The sequence below is a fragment of the Rhipicephalus microplus genome, chromosome 8, assembly GCF_043290135.1.
Source record: "Rhipicephalus microplus isolate Deutch F79 chromosome 8, USDA_Rmic, whole genome shotgun sequence".
Classification (NCBI taxonomy): domain Eukaryota; kingdom Metazoa; phylum Arthropoda; class Arachnida; order Ixodida; family Ixodidae; genus Rhipicephalus; species Rhipicephalus microplus.
Genome location: NC_134707.1, coordinates 133195775 through 133216515, shown reverse-complemented (window position 1 = coordinate 133216515; position 20741 = coordinate 133195775). Strand labels below are relative to the sequence as shown.

Sequence of the window (20741 nt, the reverse complement as noted above, 5' to 3'; positions counted from 1 at the left end):
GAGTCAATTTCAGCACTGCCAAGGCTAAAGGCCTATTAGCCAATAGGAAGGCCGACCAGCCTCTACACGTGCATTCTTCCACGTTGTGTCGTCTGTTTGCACACGTAGAGAACAGGAGGGGCTTCTGTGCAGCCATAGAACGTTGGAGAACAAATAGAAAATCGTTGAGTGTCCTCTCAGGGAAAACTAGAGTGTAAATAAAATAAATGTGCAGGTGGTTTTTGGTCTTGTTAGTCGTTCAAACGGTGCTTAACTTTAGTTAGACACTAGAACTTGTTGCGTGCACAACAAAAAACATTCGCACCACTACAATTTTTCAATACGCCTATTACAAACAGCGAAAGCTTGATGCTAGGAGGTGAGCTCTAAACCATTGCCACTCTACGGCTATAGACCTGACAAGCCAGATTTCTTCCCTGCCGTCTTCGGTATATCGAAGCATTTCGGTGCCAGAAGATCACACGACGTAGACGTATGAAAACATTATGTGCACGCAAGTCTACATTGGCATGACAATTCCATGCAAGGTCGTGCCCAAAAGAGGCGTTATACCCGTTTTGACGTTTTCTATATTGTACTGCCTGTTTCTGCGGGATGCATACCTCTATGCGCGCATGTTTAGAGACGCTGGCATGAACCAGACGATGAACCAAAAACACCCCAAGCTTTCTGAGTGCTGCCACCAGCACGATGTGAGAACGGCGAAAATACCAACGCAAACACAATGTAGGCAGCTTAGTCTCGGATTGCGTTCGATAAAGTTATATATTAACACACATATATCTCGCTTGTATGTTTTACTATTTCTGTAAACCCTCATACTCGTATTCAAGTAACAAATTGCGCAAACTACAGACGTCGCCTCGAATAATTCTCGCATTCTCACGTACTTATTTGACGTATGTGGGCTCATTTCTTGTTGCAAACGTCACCTCCACCATGCTTGGACGTGCGCACGAGATATGAAGGTCAAGTGTCGTTCAGTCGGACATTTCACTCCTTTCCGGGGCGCTATAACAGCAAATCTTGGTAGATCAGAGTGTGAGTGACCAGTGTATGCATTCCCCTTGCCTGTTCGAAGTTATCAAACCTAATGAATGGCTCTTTAAGGTGTTTACAGCCAGAAGTGAAAATAATTGCAATTAGATCAAGTTCACACAAGGCAAAATGACCCTTTGGACTATTACCGCTCTGACTAATTACTCCTGTGTTGCTCTTCTCAGCTATGCTGAAAAGAACGAGACTCAGGAGCGTTTTTATTCGTCGGTAGACACTTCACTGACCATGCTGGACTAGAAAAGGGGCTATTGTATTCTCCAAACCATGCGGGAAAGAATAACATATCTGTGCTTAACCATTGGCTGCTTTGTACTTTCATAAACTAGCGCATTTTTGTTCGACTTCCTGTCGTATACTCAGATAACACACGCATTTCATCAAAAATTTGAATTTCTTCATAGCCTATTGTTCATATATATGCATTTTGGGGGTAAAACAGTAGTTTCCTGCCTAATTCTGACACCGAAAACCCGGTTTGTAAAGCGTCTAAATATTGCCTCTATTTATGAGAAGGAAGACGAAAATGTTTATTATATGACCAAGTGCGATGTGCGTTTACATCACTTGAAACAACAAAAATTCTAGAAATTTGACGTACAAGGAAAGTTCTTGTTTTACGTAGTATGGGCAGAGAAGATGATTGTGGTGTAATTTATTGAGAGAAAAACAACGAAATTATGCTAAAATCTAGAAATGCGGCACGCACGAACCTATTCAAACGATGCGGGAAAGAATGACATGGCTGTGCTGAACGATTGGCTCCTTTGTACCTTAAAATAACACATTTTTGTTTGATTTTCTGTCGTAGACACAAATAACACACGCATTTCATCGAATATTTGAATTTCTTTATAGCCTATTGTGCCTATATATGCAATTTTTGGGCTAAAATAGTACTTTACCGCCTATTTCTGGCACCCCAAACCCGGTTTATAAGCGATCAACATGAAAAACAGTGAGCCGGTATGTTGCGCTTGTGCTTGCGAAGAAGGTAGTGCAACGTAGACCATTTTTACTAGACGGCACATAAGTACGATTGTCATTAGCCCGACGTGGCACCTGTATTGTAGGTGTAGGTCTATAATGTTTACCTAATTACATTTGCAGTGCTCCATATGTAGTGCTGCATAATTGGCGTTACGGCAACATTACGCCTGCATGGTCCTTTTCAGAAGCAGTTCTGAGACTTGCCTAAGGTCTGTGGCAAAATACTTGATGGCCACACGTAATGCTTGGCTTCAATCCCTGTTGGAGGCCTGATGTATTACTTGGATTCGTCAGATTAGGCTATCAGAGGCACTTGCGCAATCAGAAAAAGAGGTTTTGTTTTTGTCAGGTGGACGGCACACGCAATGAACATGTGTTTGATGATCATATTGATATTGCATTTCGCTTTCACTCTCACTTTCCTTGCTTATTTTTGTTTTAACTGTGACGGTATCTAATGCGCGGTTCAACGAATAGTTATTTACGAATAAAACCTATTGTAAACTTTGTAATTGCTTCCTCATAGGAACTCACTTCAGCGAATTAATCTGCTTGTTAGCACGATAGGTGATATGAACATGCATCCCGAAGAACTGCAGTCGGATATGGCGCAAGTGGAAATTGTCACTGCTAATGAAGGCTGGTAAGTACAATCATCACGTTCAGTTCTTACAGTTTAATATCTTACCAGAATATCTTATCATACAGGTAGATTCTTCTTTGCAGCGAAGCTGTCTTAACAGACCCTGTAGCCTTCCCTAAACCCGATGCTATCAATCACGGTTAGCTGGTGTGACAAAAGCGGGGAGTGCCTACATGTAAATAAATGTCTTGGGAGAAGCGTTGTTTGAAGCCGGGCTCTAAAGACTGTGTCCACGCTTACTGAACATGAATTGATGCGAAGCCTATGATTGATGTGTGAGGTATAACATCCCGAAACCACCATATGTATACGAGAGACGCCGTAGTGGAGGGCTACGAAAATTTTGACCACCTGGGGTTTTTTAACGTGCTTGTAAATCTGAGCATACGGGCCTACAGCACTTTCGCTTCCATAGAAAACGCAGCCGCTGCAGCTGGGGTTCGATTGCGCGACCTGCAGGTCAGCAGCCGAGTACGGACCACCGCGACGGGGGACGTGAAGCATACGATCATTAGGAATGTGGCCCCGCGGGCCACCCACCCGTAAATATACTGTCGCAGCGAATCACGAGAGCGTCTGCAGTAGTCATTCTCCTACCGACATCGTCATATTTGCCGAATGGCCGTTGATCCTTCGCCCGTTAAGCCGAGTCCTAGCAAAGAGACATCCTGATCGTGCCAACAATTGTTGATGAAGGAACTGGTTGTATCTTAATAATTGGTTGTATTTTTGCGAAGTCATATCGTAGTTAGAGAAGCATGCGTTTTATTTGTCACTACAGGACACGAAAATGCCGGCTGTTCTCAGCTTATACCAGCAGATCCGAGCTCACGAAGGTTATAGTACATATGGCAAACGCTGTAAGGATTGATTTCATGAGATCTGAGTGAGTGAGCCAAGTTTTTTTTTGCCCCCCATTTGAAGTAGTCAGAAATTTATGATGGTTGTGTGAAGTACATATTTAACACACCTATGAGGAAGAGGGAAAATCGCAAGACACCCCACGTATTTCTATTCAATTTCTTGCGATATGCAGTGACGTTTTAGTGAAATTTTAGTGGTCTGTGAGCATAGTTCCTTTGCAGGGATTCTTATAAACAGTGGTGACCGACTATACCAATGGTGAATTTTCTAACGTAAAGCCGCAACAAATGCGGTGGCTGATATAATAATTGTTGGAGTTTACCATCGCACAACAAAAATATAATGTTGATAAACGCCAAAGTACACCCAAGTGTTTAACTTGCAGCTTGATCTAAGCATATAGGTCTCAAACAATACCTCCTGCATCAGAAACGCAACCGCGGAGGCCAGGATTTTACCGCGCTCTCTGCGGGTCACCAGTCGATGTTTCTGCGCCGCCGCTAGTGGCACAGAGAGCTAGAGGAAAATGCGAGTGTTATCACATGTGTTATAAGTACGCCCACCTAGGTAAAACTTAAGGGGTACTCATGGCACCACACGTAGCTTTAAAAAAACGTAAAAAAACTGATATAACAAAAAGATTCCTTGTTATAATACTATTTTTGTATATCACTACACTGCTAGTTTATGTACACCTTAAACTATCAAAAAACTTTGTACCGTTGTGTATTGCATGTTGAGTTTCTTCTTCGTCTTTATTTCACTTCTTACTCACTACCGCTTCATGATTCGTTTGGCCTTTAGGGTATGAATAAATGGAAATAAAATGCAAGCAATATTTGTAGCACACTTTACAATTCACTTATTCATATGGCACTGTGCGAAAAGCGAAATCATTGACACATTGTGGCTGTAAGCACGACATGATCTGTTCCTATAGTTGCTTGATTTGCTTGCACCAGCTGCCGTGAAGCTTTAAATTCGTCTCCCAAGTTGCAAAGCCGTTGGTAGTTGTAGTTCTCAGACATCTGCCACTGGAGCGAATTGCGAAAGCCTCTGCGCACTTCTGCATAATGGACATAGTGCTCGAGCTAGTCGTTTCATTTCTCTTGTTCTTGAATGTCGTGCTGATGTTGGCTATAAACTATGACTTTCTCTTTAGACGCTTCTCCAAGCAGGTTTCAACAGAGTATGTCATGAGCGGTTTGTGCTCTTCTTTTTTTTGCATATTACAATGGCGTATGCCTTGCTAACGGTGTCCTGCCTGTTGAAGGTGACGATTGTGCCAACGCTATTCAAATCAATTCAGTTTGAAAACTCAGCCGGAGAGGCAGGCCGTGTGGCGGTTGCGAGAACCGGTGGCGCTGCAGTCTGATTGTGTTCCCGCGGCCCGGGGCACTCGCGTTGTGATCGGTGGCGGGGGCGTGCAAGCGGCTACCGTGAGTGGTGCGCTGTACTCCCACGTCACTTCTCGGACTGTTTTAAGTGTGAATACACTTTATAAGCGACCCCAAACCATCCACCGCCGTCAGCGGCGTCCGCAGTCTTCTCCCTATCTTTAAAAGAAAGAGGACTTGGCGGGCCGCCGCGCGACGCTCTACTCACGGACGCGACGCTGATATCGGTGTCAGTAACGCGCCTTATATCTTTAATGCCACTGCGCGCGTCCCCCTCCCCCTTCGCTCGCTCCTCCGCTCTCCTCGCTCGCTGCAGCTGCGCGCGCACCTCTCTCTCTCTCGCGCGCCCGCCTTCTTTCTCAGTCTCCCGTCGAGAGCGGGTCGTGCGATGGATGTCCCGGAGGCAACGCTACCATCAACAACGAATGCAGTACAACCGAATGCCAGCACTGCACCCGTCGTTGGAGGTGACGGTACCGCGGTGGTTTCACCGACGTTGGAAGACAAGGCGGCGCTGCGAAGGGCTCGTGAGACCGAACGTAAGCGGGCTAAGCGTGCAGCGGGCGCCGAACTGCGTGCTCGCGTGGCCGAGTGCAAGCGGGCGAAGCGTGCAGCGGATGCCGAACTGCGCGTACGCGAGGCCGAGGACAAGCGGGCGAAGCGTGCAGCGGATGGTGAACTGCGCGCTCGCGAGGCCGAGATGAGTCGTCAGCATCGAGCCGCTAACGCGGCCCAAGAAGCGGAACGACAACGCAAGCGTCAGGCGGAGAAGGGCGATGAAGGCCGGTGTCAAGACGCCGCTCGCAATCGTCAACGGCGAGTGGACGTTCCCGAAGCCGTTCGAGCGAGTGAACGTGCCGCGCGGGAGAGGGTGCGAGCCCTGGACTTTGCTCGTCCGGACGCGCGTTTCAAACGCGACTTTGTGGATCGCAGCTTCGGTCACAGCTGCGCCGTGTGTGACCGGCTGTGGTTCGATAACAACCTGAGCTGCATTTCCGGCGTGAAGAACGAGACCAACAGGTTGAACGCGTTGCGGGTTCTTTGGAACGAGTTCGGAAGACGGTCGGCTGAACACCGATGCGATGACATGGATGCGCAAGACCCGCGGCTGGCTCCCTTCGGTGCGTTCCGGATGTGTGCGTCTTGCCGAGAGTCCCTGCTGGCCGGGCGGGTTCCGCCGTTGAGCAAGAGCCACGGCTACGCGTACCCGCCTCGTCCAACGGACCTCCCCGATCTGAACCCGGTGGAAGAGCGCCTCACCCCGCCTCGACTCCCCTTCATGAGCATCAGGCGGCTCACGCGGGGCATCGGTCAGTACAGCATTAAGGGAAAGATCGTGAACGTGCCCATCGACGTTCCGAGCGTGGTGGAGTGTCTTCCGCAGCTGGTTCCCGAGGACGTCGCGATAGACGTGCACGTGAAGCGGGGGCTGGTGAGTCCGGCTACGTACAGGCGCGGACTGGTGAAGCGCGGTAACATCTTGGCGTGGTTGAAGCACCTGGAGCAAGCGCCGTTGTATGTAGCTAGCGGCGTGCGCATCGACTGGAGTCGGCTGGGTGTCTTCGATGACGATGATGCGGCTGTTTGTGAAGGTGAACGCGCCCAGGGGGGAGACGACGCGGATGACATCGAGACTGTCCCCGAGCACATAGATTCGGACGACCCCGTGCAACTAGCCATTGCCCTCAATGCCATGTCAAAGACGATCTTCTTTAATGAGGAGGGTGAGCAACGACCGTGCGCTCTCTTGATGAGAGATGATGGGGAGCGAAGTGGTGAACTGGACGATGCCGCTGCCGCTGACAAGCTGATCGATCAGTCGCATAGCCTGCACCTCGCTCCGTGTGAGAACCCCGTCCCACTGGCGCTCTTCATGGATGCGTATGCGGAAGAGCTCGCCTTCCCCACGATATACATGGGCGTGCCTCGCAAGATCATTGGTCCGCGTTCCACGCCATTCGCCATTGCCAGCAGCGAGATACGGTGCACCGACCGGCGTGGAGTAACGCCGGAGCGTGTCTTGTACATGGCCTCGAGGGTGATGCGGTACAACGTTGCGGAAAGCAACATGATGTTTCGCACCAACGAAACCACTGGTTTCATCACGCGCGAGCAGCTCGAGAGTGGCGGTAAGAAGTTCCTGGAGAAGGTGCTGGACCGCGACCTCGCATTCATGCGGGGCGTTCCAAATACCGTCCAGTACTGGCGGGATCGCAGGAGTGAACTCTTCGCAATGATCCGCCAGTTGGGCAAGCCGCACGCGTTCCTGACCATGTCCGCGTCCGAGGCCCACTGGGAGCGCTTGCTCGAGACCCTGGAGCGGCTGCGGGTTGGGCCCGACGGCACACCTCAGCCCGTGTCCAAGATGATGGCCTTGGAGCGCGTGGAGCTCGTGAACGAAGACCCCGTTGCCTGCGCGATGTACATCAACAGGATCTTTGACGTCATCATGAACATGCTCGCCGATCGAAACTGCTCGCCGTTCCACCCGTCCGTGATCCGGGATTACTTCAAGCGGGTGCAGTTCCAGCAGAGAGGCAGCGCGCACGTGCACGTGATCCTGTGGCTCGAAGAGGCGCCCGACGAGGAGCTCACCGGTGAGGAAGGTGCCATGCCCAAGACCCTCGAGATGGTGGCCAAACTCCTCACGCTCGACACTACGCTCCTCAGGCGGCCGCGCACGCAGACGCATCAGCACACCCACACGTGCTACAAGCGCGGCCGCACCAAGTGCCGGTTCGGGGCGCCCTTCATGCACAGTGATAAAACGAGGATCGTGGTGCCGTTTCCACCTGCGCTGGAGGGAGACGATGCGGAGAGTGAGCGTCTCAAGGCCTTCAAGAAGAAGTATGATGAAATCCACGAGGGCCTCGAGTCCGGCGACTTTGAGAATCTCGCCTTGTTCTTAAGCGCTTTCGGCCTGCACTCCGAGAAGGAGTAAATGGATGTCCTGCGCGCCGGCCTTTCGCGACCCTGCGTCCTCCATCGAAGGATTCCGGCGGAGAAGTTTGTGAATGCATGCAACGCGTGGATAGGCAGGGTCTTGGATTCGAATATGGATATGCAGATAATACTCGATCACTACGCGTGCGCTTCCTACGTGGTGGACTATGTCAATCAGTTCGACCGCGGAATGTCCAACCTCAAACGCACCGTTGCCGAGATCCTCAAAACGAATCCCAACGATGGCATTGAAGCCGTGATCCGCAAGCTTCGTGTGGACATCCTTAAAGGAATTTAAATGTCGGCACAGGAGGCGGCCTGGTTTCTGCTCAAACAGGACATGTCGCACAAGAGCCGGGAGGTGGTGTACGTCCCCACGTGCTACCCTGAAGAACGGGTGGGCGTAGGCAAAACGCGTGCCGAGTTGGAGGCGCTCCCTCCGGGCTCCACCGACGTCTGGAAAGCGAACCTCGTGCAAAAGTACAAGGCCAGGCCACCTACCCTCAACGACGTATGCCTCGCCGACTTCGCCAGCAAGTACCGGCCGGCGAAGGGTGATTGCCATTACGTGCTCAGGGTACGGCCGGCTGTGATACGCTACTACGAATACAACCCCGGTAACAATGTGGAGTCGTATATGCGGCAACTTTTCCTTCTATACGTCCCGTTCCGAAGCGAAACGGTTGATGTGTTGAATGGTATTAGGTATGTGTCCATCTACGAGAACAACAAGCAGTTGATCGAGGTAAAACGAAAAGAATACAACCCGGCGGATGACGATGCGCTGGTCCAAGAAATGGTGGAGGCCCACTACGCCGAAATGCTGCGGCTCAGGCGAGAGAGAGAGGAGGATGAAGAAAGAACAATGCAAGAAGAAGAAGAATGTAATGAAGATGACGGGTGCGCGCGGGTACAAATCCCCGAACGACGAGATGCGAATGCTAGTGTGTACGCGGACCTGCTGCCTAACGAGCGCCTGCTTCGACTGCTCAAGGAGGTCAGTACGCCGTGCGCTGCGGTACGCAAACGGCGCGGAATCATGGAACGAGAAGAGTACGTCTCGGTGATGCGCAGTACCAACCCCGAGCAGTACGAGTTGCTGCGCGAGATTCTGCACCGTTAGACCACGCCGGGGCAGTCTCCGCTGCGGGTTTTCTTCACGGGACCCGCGGGTTGTGGCAAGACCTTCGTGCTCAAGATCGCCATGGATGTGTATAACCGCTGTGTGGACTGCTGCGGTGCCGTTGGCTGGGAAGACGGCTCCTCCTCATCCGTCCCATCCGTCTACAAAGCGTACCTGATCTGCGCCAGTACGGGAAAGGCCGCCGTTGCTGTGGGTGGAACAACCGTCCAAAGTGCCTTCAAACTCGTGCGGGCTGCCCGTTGAAACCGACAGGACGCCCGCCTTGGAGTCATGGGGGACGGTGGATTGCGACCTAGTGACCTTAACACCTTCCGGTGTGCCTTCCGGAGAGTCAAGTGCGTCATCATAGACGAAGTCAGTATGATGTCCGCCGACTCACTCAAACTGGTTGATTGCCGTCTGCGCTAGATCACGCTGCGACTCACCGAACCCTTCGGTGGACTGGACGTCATCCTCTGCGAGGACCTGCGGCAGTTGCCGCCCGTGCGTGCCAGCGAGATCTTCAAGCGGCCCCGTAGTGCTGATGTTCTCTTCGGATTCAGCACTGTCACCTGGCATCATCTCGAATACTTCCCGCTCGTGAGAGTCGTGCGCCAGTTCGACGTCACCTTCTCCGCGGTCCTCAACAAGATTGGGCACGGCTGCGCACTCGAGCCCGAAGAAGTAAAGCTTCTCGAATCCAGGTTCGTCACGGTCGAGGAAGCCGCCGAGCGCGCGCCCTCGGTCGTGCGCATCTTCTACTCGAACGCGGATGTCACGCGTTTCAACGAGACTGTGGCCCGTTCGCAGGACGACTTCGTGGTGCTTCGCGCGCGTGATCGGTACCTCGGCTGCAAGACGCCGCATCTGCTCGAGAATGCCAAGCGCAGGGTTGCCCGCATGGTTCCCAGCGAGTTTGCAAATCTGCCCGGGGAAGTCATGGCCGTGGTTTGCAAGCCCTACATGATGACTCATAACATCGATCTCGTGGATGATCTGGTCAACGGTGTGGTTGGAGTCTTGCACCTGTGTGAGCTCGCCGGCCCGTTGCCCGATGATGGAGATAAAGTGGATGAAGAAGGAGAAGGAGACGAGGATGAAGAGACGCGCGTGAGGCGACTGTGGCTCGAGTTCGATGTGGCCGGTACCGTAAAGCTCACGCGTGCGCGCGCCACTCGGGCCGTTCACGAGGCCCTTTCCAACGGCTACGACGTGACCAGCGAGAACTGGATACCCATCGAGATGCAGTCGGCCACCGTCACGGTAGATCGAAAGGCTGGCATAGCTTGTAAACGGATGCAGTTCCCCCTTGTCCAGGCCAGCGCCATCACCGTGCACAAATCTCAGGGGGGAACCTACGCATCAGTCGTGTACGACTACACCAAGACGCACCCGCAGAAGCTCGTCTACGTTGCGCTCTCTCGGTGTACCAACCTCAACGGACTATACCTCACCATCGCTGAGGGAGACCACACCTTCTACCACAAGCAAGACAACCCCGACAAACCCATGCTCGATGAGTTTCGGAGGCTCGAGAATCACCGTCTCGTCACCGTCACGCAGCGCTACCTCTCCGCTCTGAGGGACCAGCATTTCCGCAGGGTGTGCGAGGGTGGCTGTAGGGAGTTCACGCTCGCGCTTTTAAACGTCCGCTCTCTCTCGGCGCATGCACTGGACGTTGCCAAAGACCCCGTACTCTCCAGAGTTGATCTCCTCTGCCTCACGAAGACCTGGAACCACTCCTCAGGTGACTGCGCTGCCGATGTCTCCCTGAGTGGCTACGATCGCGTGACCCGGGCCCTCGCCGAGAGAAGGACTGGTGGAGTGGACGTCTTCCTAAAGCGCTACTGGCCCTTCAGTGAAGAGCTCAGGCGACAGCAGGACCGGACCCAACTCCTGGTCTTACAGCGTGCCGACCTCGCTTCTGATGCATCGCCGCGAACGTGTCCCACTGACGACCCGTGCTCCTTCGCCCGGAGTGGAAGCCGGGTCGAGTACTGTGGCATGTGCTTGGTTGGACACGTCTACGCCAACGTCCTCTCGCATGCCGTCTGTACTTCGCCGCTCAGAGACGACTCGCCGTACGCCTCCGTCTACACCAGTGCCTACTCCGGCGATCCCGTCCTGATTGTGACCGTCTACCGGGCCCCGAACCTCTCGAGAGATGACGTCTTGGAGCAGACGGATGCGGCGATGGAGAGTGAGTCTGTGCGCGCCGATTGTGGTGGTGGGTGACTTTAACGTGGACGTTAGAAAGAACAATGGCTGGTTGGTTGACCACATGCTGAACAATTACTCGATGACGTGTCTGTCTCTCGAGTTTTTCACCACGATCAACGGTGAATTCATAGACTTGGCGTTCAGTAGGAACTGTACGGTCCGCTCCGTCTTGCCGCATCCGCTCACCGTACATTTCTCGGATCACAAAGCACTGGTACTAACCGTGAGCTACAACGATAATACGAATAGGTGCTAATCTGTAGTGTAGTTTGTGTGTGTGTGTGTGATGCGCTTGCGATGTGTGCATTTAATGCATCGTACGAAAATCGTGAAGTGTAAATAAATATTACTTCGTATATAATGTATCTGTGCACAAATTCCTCATGACAAATAACACTTAAATTCATTAATTACACAATAATCATCATCATCAGTAATAAAACTCTCAAGCATTTCCGCCAGGGTGAACATGGTTAAGTGCGAATGCACGGGGTGATGCTAAGAGGGGGAGTAAAGTTAAAATCCGTTGGCATTCGCCAGTGAGTTAACGTAAACTCCCCCGTGTGATCAAATTGCCAGGAACCATTACACCATAAAGGCACCATAGTGTGATTAATAAATATAATAGTGCGAATTAATAAATACCCCTCATAGCATCACCCCGTGCATTCGCACTTAACCATGTTCACCCTCGGGGAAATGTTTGGGAGTTTTTTGCCACTGCATAATTCTTGTACGAAAACGCGTTTGTCATCTATGTGGCGAGTGAGTAGAAGCAGATTCATCTACATTGAGGTGCGCATTCTATTTTCGCGCCAGACTGCAACAGCGGTGACCGCAATGCCAACTCCGCTTCACGCAAATTGTTCGTTTGTTAGTTTATTTATTAACTTATTTTCGGCCGAAGTAAATATACACAGTGGCGTGGGCCAACATAAAAGCTGCTATAAGCAGTTTGAGAACCTCATATATATGTATGCTCCGATCACTTTCGCCCTGCGGTGACGGGCTGGCAGATGAACCATCGTAAGCAAATTTCCTGTCTAGCCTTGCACGTACTCGGAGTTCATATTGTAGTCCAAATAAATTTTATAAATGCGTTTTAATATTGATTTTTAATAATTGTGTTATTGATGTTGTTATTATTACTATTATTAATAATATCATTACAGGTGGTAGAAATTGGCAAATATGGCGGAGGTGACGCCGTTGAGTGTTCAGTATAAAGTGTGACAGCAATTACAACATTAACAAACACAACAATTACAAGACTTCGATGAAGCTGGAGCTTCACCTTCCAGATTAGACCACAATAGCGTAATCTGGCCATGTGCGAATCTCCTTCCCAATTACTAGCCTACCTTCAGTCTCGGTGTATACCTTAACCATACCATAAGGGAATGAACGACTGTGCGTGAAACACTGGCCGTTTCAAACTATCGTAAAATGCATACTGTAAGTTCAGTTGCGAAGTTACCACTGCACCATCATTCTTACTTCAGGAATGTGGCGCAATGTCAATCAGCAATGTGGCGTTTACACGTTCGTAAAGCATTATGAAAATAAAGGCTCAACTCCTCTTTAATCATTGGGCCTTTCAAACACAGATTCATTTTTCATTTCACATGTTTAGACGCCGGCACGATTCTACGCTTTTACCGCCTAATACTGCGTGCATTAAAGAAATTGTTTCTATGACATGAACAAAAAAAGTAAAGGAAGTAACAGCTCTCAGCAAATATTTTCACTCGCTGACTCCTTCCAATGGCAAGTTAGGTATAATCATCATCATTTTTTGTACTAATCTTGCCTGGTGTACTCACATCGACAAGATATGCGCGAAAGCAAACAGAACTCTGGGATTCTTGCGCCGGAATCTGCATCATTCCCCATCTACCATTCGGCAGCAGGCCTACCAAACGTTTGTATGTCCTCAGCTGGAATACGCTTCATCGATCTGGTCTCCGCATCAACAATACCTAATAGATAAAGTGGAATCCATTCAAAATCGTGCAGCCCGTTTCATCACTTCAATGTATAACTGCCACTCCAGCATCACCCAAATCAAACGCGATATTGCCCTTACTAACTTAGATTCCCGCCGCTCTGTCACCCGTCTATGCCTCCTCCATAAGTACTACTACAACTCGTGGACCAGTCGTCTATCGCTTGATATTCCTTCGCGTACGTCTAGTCGACTTCATAATAATCTCAGTTTCAGACGCATCTTCGGCAACACTCAGTCATTCAATAATTCTGCATTGCCACGCGCCATCGCAGTTTGGAATAGCCTTCCGGATGAAATTGTTTCTGTGAGAGATCCGGTCAAATTTCGTGAGCTACTGCAAATTTATATGTTCTCTTGATTTTGTATAACGATGCTTTATTTTTTTTTCATTTTGTTTTTTTGCTGCATTTGCTTATAGTGTTTGTTCTTCTCCCTTCCATTGTGCAATTTTCTTTGTTTTCTTCGATATAATTTCTTTTTATGCTTTATGTTATTGTGATCTTTCTGTAACCCCCCCTACTCAATGCTCTTCTGGGGCCTGTAGGGTAACATGAATAAATAAATCATCTTGACTACGCCCACTGCAGGACAAATGCATCTCTCTTGTTCCGCCAGTAAAGTTGGTCTGGTGCTTGCTGCTGCCAAATCTCCTAATTAGTGCTTAGCACGTTAAGTAGGTGGCCCAGAGAGTAGATATGTAAGCGGAGAATTTCTTAGACAGGTATAATAATAAATAGACAGTTGATTCGGTAGATAGATAGATGGATGGATAAATAGATAGATAGATAGAAGAATAAATAAATAAATAAATAGATAGATAGATAGATAGATAGATAGATAGATAGATAGATAGATAGATAGATAGATAGATGCCAATAATAGTCTGTTTGCAAAGAAGTGGGATGTGAAAATGCGCACATATCAAGAGGAATGACCAAATGTAATATATTGACTGACATGTGGGGTTTAACGTCCTAAAACCACCACTTGATTGTGAGAAAAAGCCCCGCCGCGGTGGTGTAGTGGCTAAGGTACTCGGCTGCTGAACCGCAGTTCGCAGGATTGAATCCCGGCTACGGTGGTTGCATTTTCGATGGAGGTGGAAATGCTGTAGGCCAGTGTGCTGAGATTTGCGAGCTCGTAAAAAAACCCCAGGTGGTCTAAATTTCTGGAGCCCTCCACTACAGCATCTCTCATGATCATATGGTGGTTTTTGGACGTTAAACTCTACATATCAATCAAATCAATTATGAGAAACACCTTAGTGGAGTGCTCCCAAAATTCCGCACAGCTGGAGTTCCTTAACGTTAACGTGCACCCAAATCTGAGCACACGGGCATATACAGCCTTTAGACCTCTATTGAAAATGCAGCAGCCACAGCCGGGATTCGATCCCGCGACCTACGGGTCAACAGCAGAGTACCTTAGTCACTACAGCACCGTGACGGGACAATGAAAAATGTAAGTGAAAGGCAGTAGTATTGTAAACGATAATCGCCATTTAATGCTTTTCTCGTTATGGTGAGGTGAGCGGAGAGAATAAGACATACTAGTGCTCTTTTCTGAAATGAGCTTATAAAGAACAAATAAATACTATAAAAATTACCCGTTGTTTACAATGAGGCCTACAGCCTATTTGTGTGAACCCTACACAGGGACATTACGGTGGAACTCATTCAAAAGATGTTGGCTCTGAGTGAGACTCCAGAGACGGAGCTGTGGTTTCGAAGCACGGGTCGACAATGCTTTGTGGAATTCGTAGTCTTCCAGAGTGGATATTCTTATATGCACATAGAACCACAACTTTGGCCCTCTGTAGGATTCCGGAGGTTTGTCCAAGCGATATTACAATTTCAGCTTCATTGGCCACATATTAAGGTAGGTGCGAAAGTGACTACAATGCATGTTGTATTGCTTAATTATATTTTTTGCGTATAAAGCTGTGAATGAGGATAACAGCACGGTGTAGGCTGCACCTTCACCTTTTGACAGCTCAAGCAACGCATGAAAGTGCTATTGAATTCTACGCAAGGTGCCCTTTTCAAGTAAACCCTTAACGTAGCCGGAGTTGCTGAGTGAATTTACTTACATTTTAGCTATATTTATGCCTGATTATCATCGGAGGGCAAAACAGCACTGCCATTTTTTTACGAACATACAGGACGACGACAGCTGCTGTTGCCCAGCGCTTGTGATCGTTAATTTTTCCGTGTGTTTGTCTGGAATTTCGGCGCCGCTTACCCTTTTTCGCTGTATGTACCAAGCGTTTACATTATCTTGATTTACAGCATCATCACCAACTTTGTCGAATGCAGGGCATCGGCCTCACCTATTTTTATCCAAGAAACGTGGCCCTATGCTTGCTGCAGCCACGTCACCTCAAACTTAATTGCTTAAGGTGACTCCCCACATACGCAGCCTTCGATTTCCCGCTCAAGAAAAGTACCCATCCAAGTTCTGTGGTTGTGCATTGTAAAAGCGAAGTAGCCGCGGCGGAAGAGTACGGTGAAATATTATAACTGAGGCAACTGGTGTTTCTTCAACAAATGACCAACGAGACCCTGCCTGCTTTCATGACCATCTTCAATTAATGTTCACGACGTGAGCGCTCTATGCCGCACTTGCTTCTGCGCCACACTCACCGGCACCAGGACGACATGATTAAGACGCTTTGTTTTGTCTTTTGAGAATAAAGCACGCACTCTTCTATAGTCCTGTTTAAAGCGTGATGGAGCTCAGGTACTGCGTCGGGCAAATGCAAAACCAGTCGTGTTGTTGCGCTTCTAAAGCCTGAAAGAACACCTCATGTCTTATCATCCTACAAAGCAATCGCCCTAACAAGTTGTCTAGAGAAGGTCATGGACAAATTGATATTGAGAAGGCTCAAACAGTTTCAGTAGAAGAACATCGTCTATCCAGACATAAGGACAGGTTTTTGCACAGAAAGGTCTTTAATCGACCACGTGATTGATCTGTATGAACTGTGCAACAGGAAAAGAAGTTTGGACTTTTCAGAGGAGCACTTTTTTCAGGAGCGAAGCTCCTTAGGGCCCAGCCTAGTGCGCTGTTGTCCCGCGATGATGATGACGCTCATAACGATAAAGAACAAGCACGTTCCATGAGCGCACGTTCTCTTTTTGCCATCATAAAACTGCACTTGCATGCCAGCCACTATCGTCATGGCGATGACAATTACACTAATAACAATAAAGAACTCGCCTGTTCCAGACAACACAGTTTCTTTCTGCGATTGCGGCCCAGCATATGCAAGGTAACCACAATACGCCATCAAGATGACGCTGATGATACTGGAACACGTCTGGCTGTTGCAGTATACGACGTCTAGGTATTCTATACAATACATTTCGTATGACTGGAAACAACCAACGACCACCACAAGAACGTGCGCAGACCTCGTATTTGCCAACTTCAGGGTGAATTCGCTACAACAAATCAGTAATGATGAAGGCGAAAGAAAAAAAGTCGCAACTCAACACAACACATCAGTTATGACCATTAGGTATTGCATATAACTACACTGTTTGGTGCTCAATTACATGCATGAGTATTCAAGTTAGAGTTCAAAGCTAAAGTTTAATTTATTCAAAAGCGACAATATTGGTTTACAGAAACGTGTGTGCAAGATTGGTAGTACTCAAAACGCCCAAAAGTTAAGAACTATCGTTGGGTTCCCATAAAAAATCTGTATGGGAAATAAGATATACGTCATTCAGGGGACAGTATTTTTGGGGACAAAAAAAGTCGGAAAATAAGTAGAAAAGCAAAAGCGCATATGTGTTTGTTAGACGAAAAGAAAAAAGTGACTATAAAAAAACAATCGGAAATTATATTACAAAACAAAACAGCAATATAACACGTACCAAACAAAAAATAGCTAGAATGAAGCCAGTTGCGAAAAATGCTTGGTTTTTGAATGAATGATTCGTTGTTCATGATTTAACAATGTAAAGAAGGTAATATTACAGCTTGATTTCCATAAGCACGTAATGAACTTGCCGTAGTTCATGCGAATGTTATGCAGAAGAAGAATTACCAGCTGAGGAAACCTAGTAGCGTGTTATTGAGAGGGTTATTCACAATAAAGTTATCAGTGTATACAATACCAAAAAAAAGCCATCACAGCGGATTACTTCAGCCGAAATAGCTGATGAAGAGGATGTAAATTTAAGTTTGATAAAGAGGCTTTGCATTGGTTAAGAAAAGGCTGAAAGTCATGAGACGAAGTGAATGATTAGGCATGCCCTGAAGTTAGTTTTCGCGGGTAAAATATTTGTTGCTGCAGCCTCATAGTCAATATGATCGATGGCTGTGATTATGTGCGTGATAAAGAGAACGGATAATATTGCCACGTTCCATTTCCCAAGTTTTTGTTATCGTCCCAAAACACCACACGATTCTCAGCGCAAACCGCGCCTGCTGTTTTCGAGAAGGTTCCGGACTGTAGTAGATCATTTCGATAAGATCACGCCCACTGTGCGAACGGTACAGATTGTTCTGGAACCTACGCAGATGTCACGGGGTCGTGACGTGGCCGAAGACAGGAGACTTCGTGTTGGGATTTAATTATTTATTTGGGCGAACCTGTGCCCGGTAAACGGATAGTCCAATTACAGCAGCAGTCTCGCACAGATAGCAGTCTCGGACTGATAGCGGCGAACGGAGCGTCGGCCTTCGATCAACAACTGACAAGCGGCGAAGCACGTCGGCATTTATACTCTTGCCATTGAATGTTCTAGCGTTATCGCTGGCGGTGGCGTAGGTTCCAGAACAATCTGTACCGTTCGCACAGTGGGCGTGATCTTATAGAAATGATCTACTACAGTCCGGAACCTTCTCGAAAACTGCAGGCGCGGTTTGCGCTGAGAATCGTGTGTTGTTTTGGGACGATAACAAAAACTTGGGAAATGGAACGTGGCAATATGCGGCTGCAAATATTGATTAGTTTTGATAATGGCACGTACTCTGAAAGTAATTTTTTTGGTTGAGTGATTGCGGATGAAGATTGAACTTCATTCGCCGGTCATGGTCTCGTGCTAGAAAGTTTGTGCGATTAGACATTATTATTAAGGTATACATACAGATATTGGTTATGAAAGCATGGTTGGGGGCAATAGAAGACCTTGAAATTGTTTTTAATGAAACATTTATAATATAATCTTTTGATACAAAGAACTTCTAATATGTATATAAATAAAATCAAGTTTTGGTTGTAAGTTTTCACTGTTATTTCTGCAAGCAGAAATGATTGGAACAATAAAATGTTTCAGGCCAAGAGATTGGCCTGAAACAATCGTCTGCTACAACGTAGAGTCTTCAGTACTCAAACTAATTTACGTAGATCATTAATAAATAGCAAAAAAGCAACGGACTAAGGATCGATTCCTGAGGAACACTTTGATTTACCTTCTTAGCAGCTGAAACCTTACCGTTCGTCTGAAAACTTGGCTACAGATAGATAAATACCTTGAAATAAATCGAATTGGTTGACTGGTTATACCATACGATTCAAGTTTATATATAAGAATTCTGTGATTGATTGTATCAAACGTATGCGAGATGATTTATTATTTAGACGTGTGACGTAAGGCAAGAAGTGGCTTGATGTTGTCTAGCAAAGACTTCCATGAGAAGTTTTTCATAAAAATAGCTCTAGTGAGATATGTATACAAATAGGATTGTGTATACACATTGTACTTAAATGCACAGCAGTTCGTAACTCATTTACGGCCGTGAGAACTTATTTCAAGGGTTTTTAGTGTCAGACTGAGTTATACCACTGCCTCACACACTAATCATCAATCATTTCATGAACATGCGTGGAGATTTTTTTTAATAAGAAGCGCGTATGAAATGTTACATGACCCATCCTCGACGCACTTAAGAAAGACGACATTGGAGGCAGGATGCTTCTGTCGATAATGAATTTCTTTACGGGTCAAAAAATACTCATGGCGATAACGGATGAAAAGACGAGTCTTCATGAAGTCCTTCGCGATGTTCGTCACTCCCATCACAATTCCTCTTGAAGGGCCAACGACCACCAGGATAAGCCTTTGTGAAGATGACATATGCATATGAGCTTCTGTTGCTTCAAGGCCACGGCTTCATGCAATACTAAAAACGTGCAGCGTCAGTCACATCTAAACAATTGCGTTGGCGAGGTATGCAGTTTGCGATGGCCAAGTGAGAGGCCTTTGCGTTCACAGGAAAAGTGATTCCCCTTAACCAGATTACGACTTATGACACTTTAGTATTATGCGTAACAAATAATTCATTCTTGGAATTAAAGCTTGACTGAGTTAGTTCACATAAAAGTAAAAAAGACCATGCGATAAAGGCAAAAAACAAAAGGAAGAGACAGAACAGAGCGTTATTCTGTCCTCTGCTTTTGTTTTCTGCCGTTTACGTGGTGTTTTTTTTACAATTCCTAGAAGTCATGCTTGACCGACACTTGTTTTGTTTGGAGTATGTGACAATGCTTAGGCTCGAACTAAGCCACTTTGTACGCAAGCTTAGTATAGAGGTACGAATTGAGGCTGATCAGAAAGGTCGTTTCTCTAACGGTAGGAGGCACTTTTCGTAAGCTACCTGCTAAAAAGCTTGCCTAGTATGGCCAGTGTCACATTCCGATGTACACTATTAGTGTTGCACACTCGGACTTCATGAATTCTGTCCTGGCCTGCCACACTGTACTTCAACGATGTGAGTTGCTGCGGGAGCACGATTAACTGCCGCGGATAGCTATACTTTAAGAAGACATTGAAAAGAATACCCCCAACTGTTGCATGATTGTAGTCCTGTATTGACCACACACACACACGAACCAGACACCTTCGCAGCATCGTTCTCATGCGATGAGGGCATAATTCCCTCAGGCGTTGGTCCGGCGGAGGTTGCATAGATAAAGGGATAGACTTTATCAAGACCTGAGGCATGCGTATACAACTCCGGAGTAAATAAAAAACTGCGTATACCCTGACGTGCCCTCAAAAAAGTGACATTATTGTATATATACAAATTACGCCTCTTTCAAGCATGTTTTTACAGGCGAGCATGTGTTACTCGCTTTTTAACGGTGGTGTTTGTCTTATCAAGTTTGAACACCAGCGAGCGCTTTCGTCTACACCATCGCACGACATCAGTCGCTGCAGAAATTGTGGCCGTCCGCAAGGTATGTCGTTAAAAATCGACGTGGCCTCCTGGCAACCTGACTGTCCATTGCACCGTAACCACCACTTCATGTCATAGAATCAGCGCATAAAAATGAGTCAGCATTTTTATACTGGAAAAATGGCCATATTTTTAATGTAGACCTGAAAACTAGCCATCGTATAAGCTTTAAGCAAATTTCTGTAAACCACGGCCTGCATGGAAATGAGGAAGCCGATGCCAAGGCGAGTATGGCACAAGATAAGGCCACAGTAAAAGACCTCATACTAACACGGTTGCGTATACTCCCCTTCGAGAAACAGCTGC

The 20741-nt window shown here is 47.6% G+C and overlaps 1 protein-coding gene across 2 annotated transcripts in view; it reads left to right on the top strand.

Annotated features, from left to right (window-relative positions):
- The window catches only part of LOC119164556 (dehydrodolichyl diphosphate synthase complex subunit DHDDS-like), a 148681-nt gene that overhangs the window by 118247 nt on the left and 9693 nt on the right, over window positions 1-20741 (top strand). Inside the window, exons 4-5 of one of the 2 annotated variants that reach the window (XM_037416772.2) lie at window positions 2573-2689; window positions 3471-3549. In XM_037416772.2, the coding sequence (XP_037272669.2) occupies window positions 2573-2689; window positions 3471-3549 (196 nt within the window). Of the gene's footprint in view, window positions 1-2572; window positions 2690-3470; window positions 3576-20741 lie in introns of both variants that reach the window. The other variant, XM_037416773.2, reaches the window with a different exon arrangement.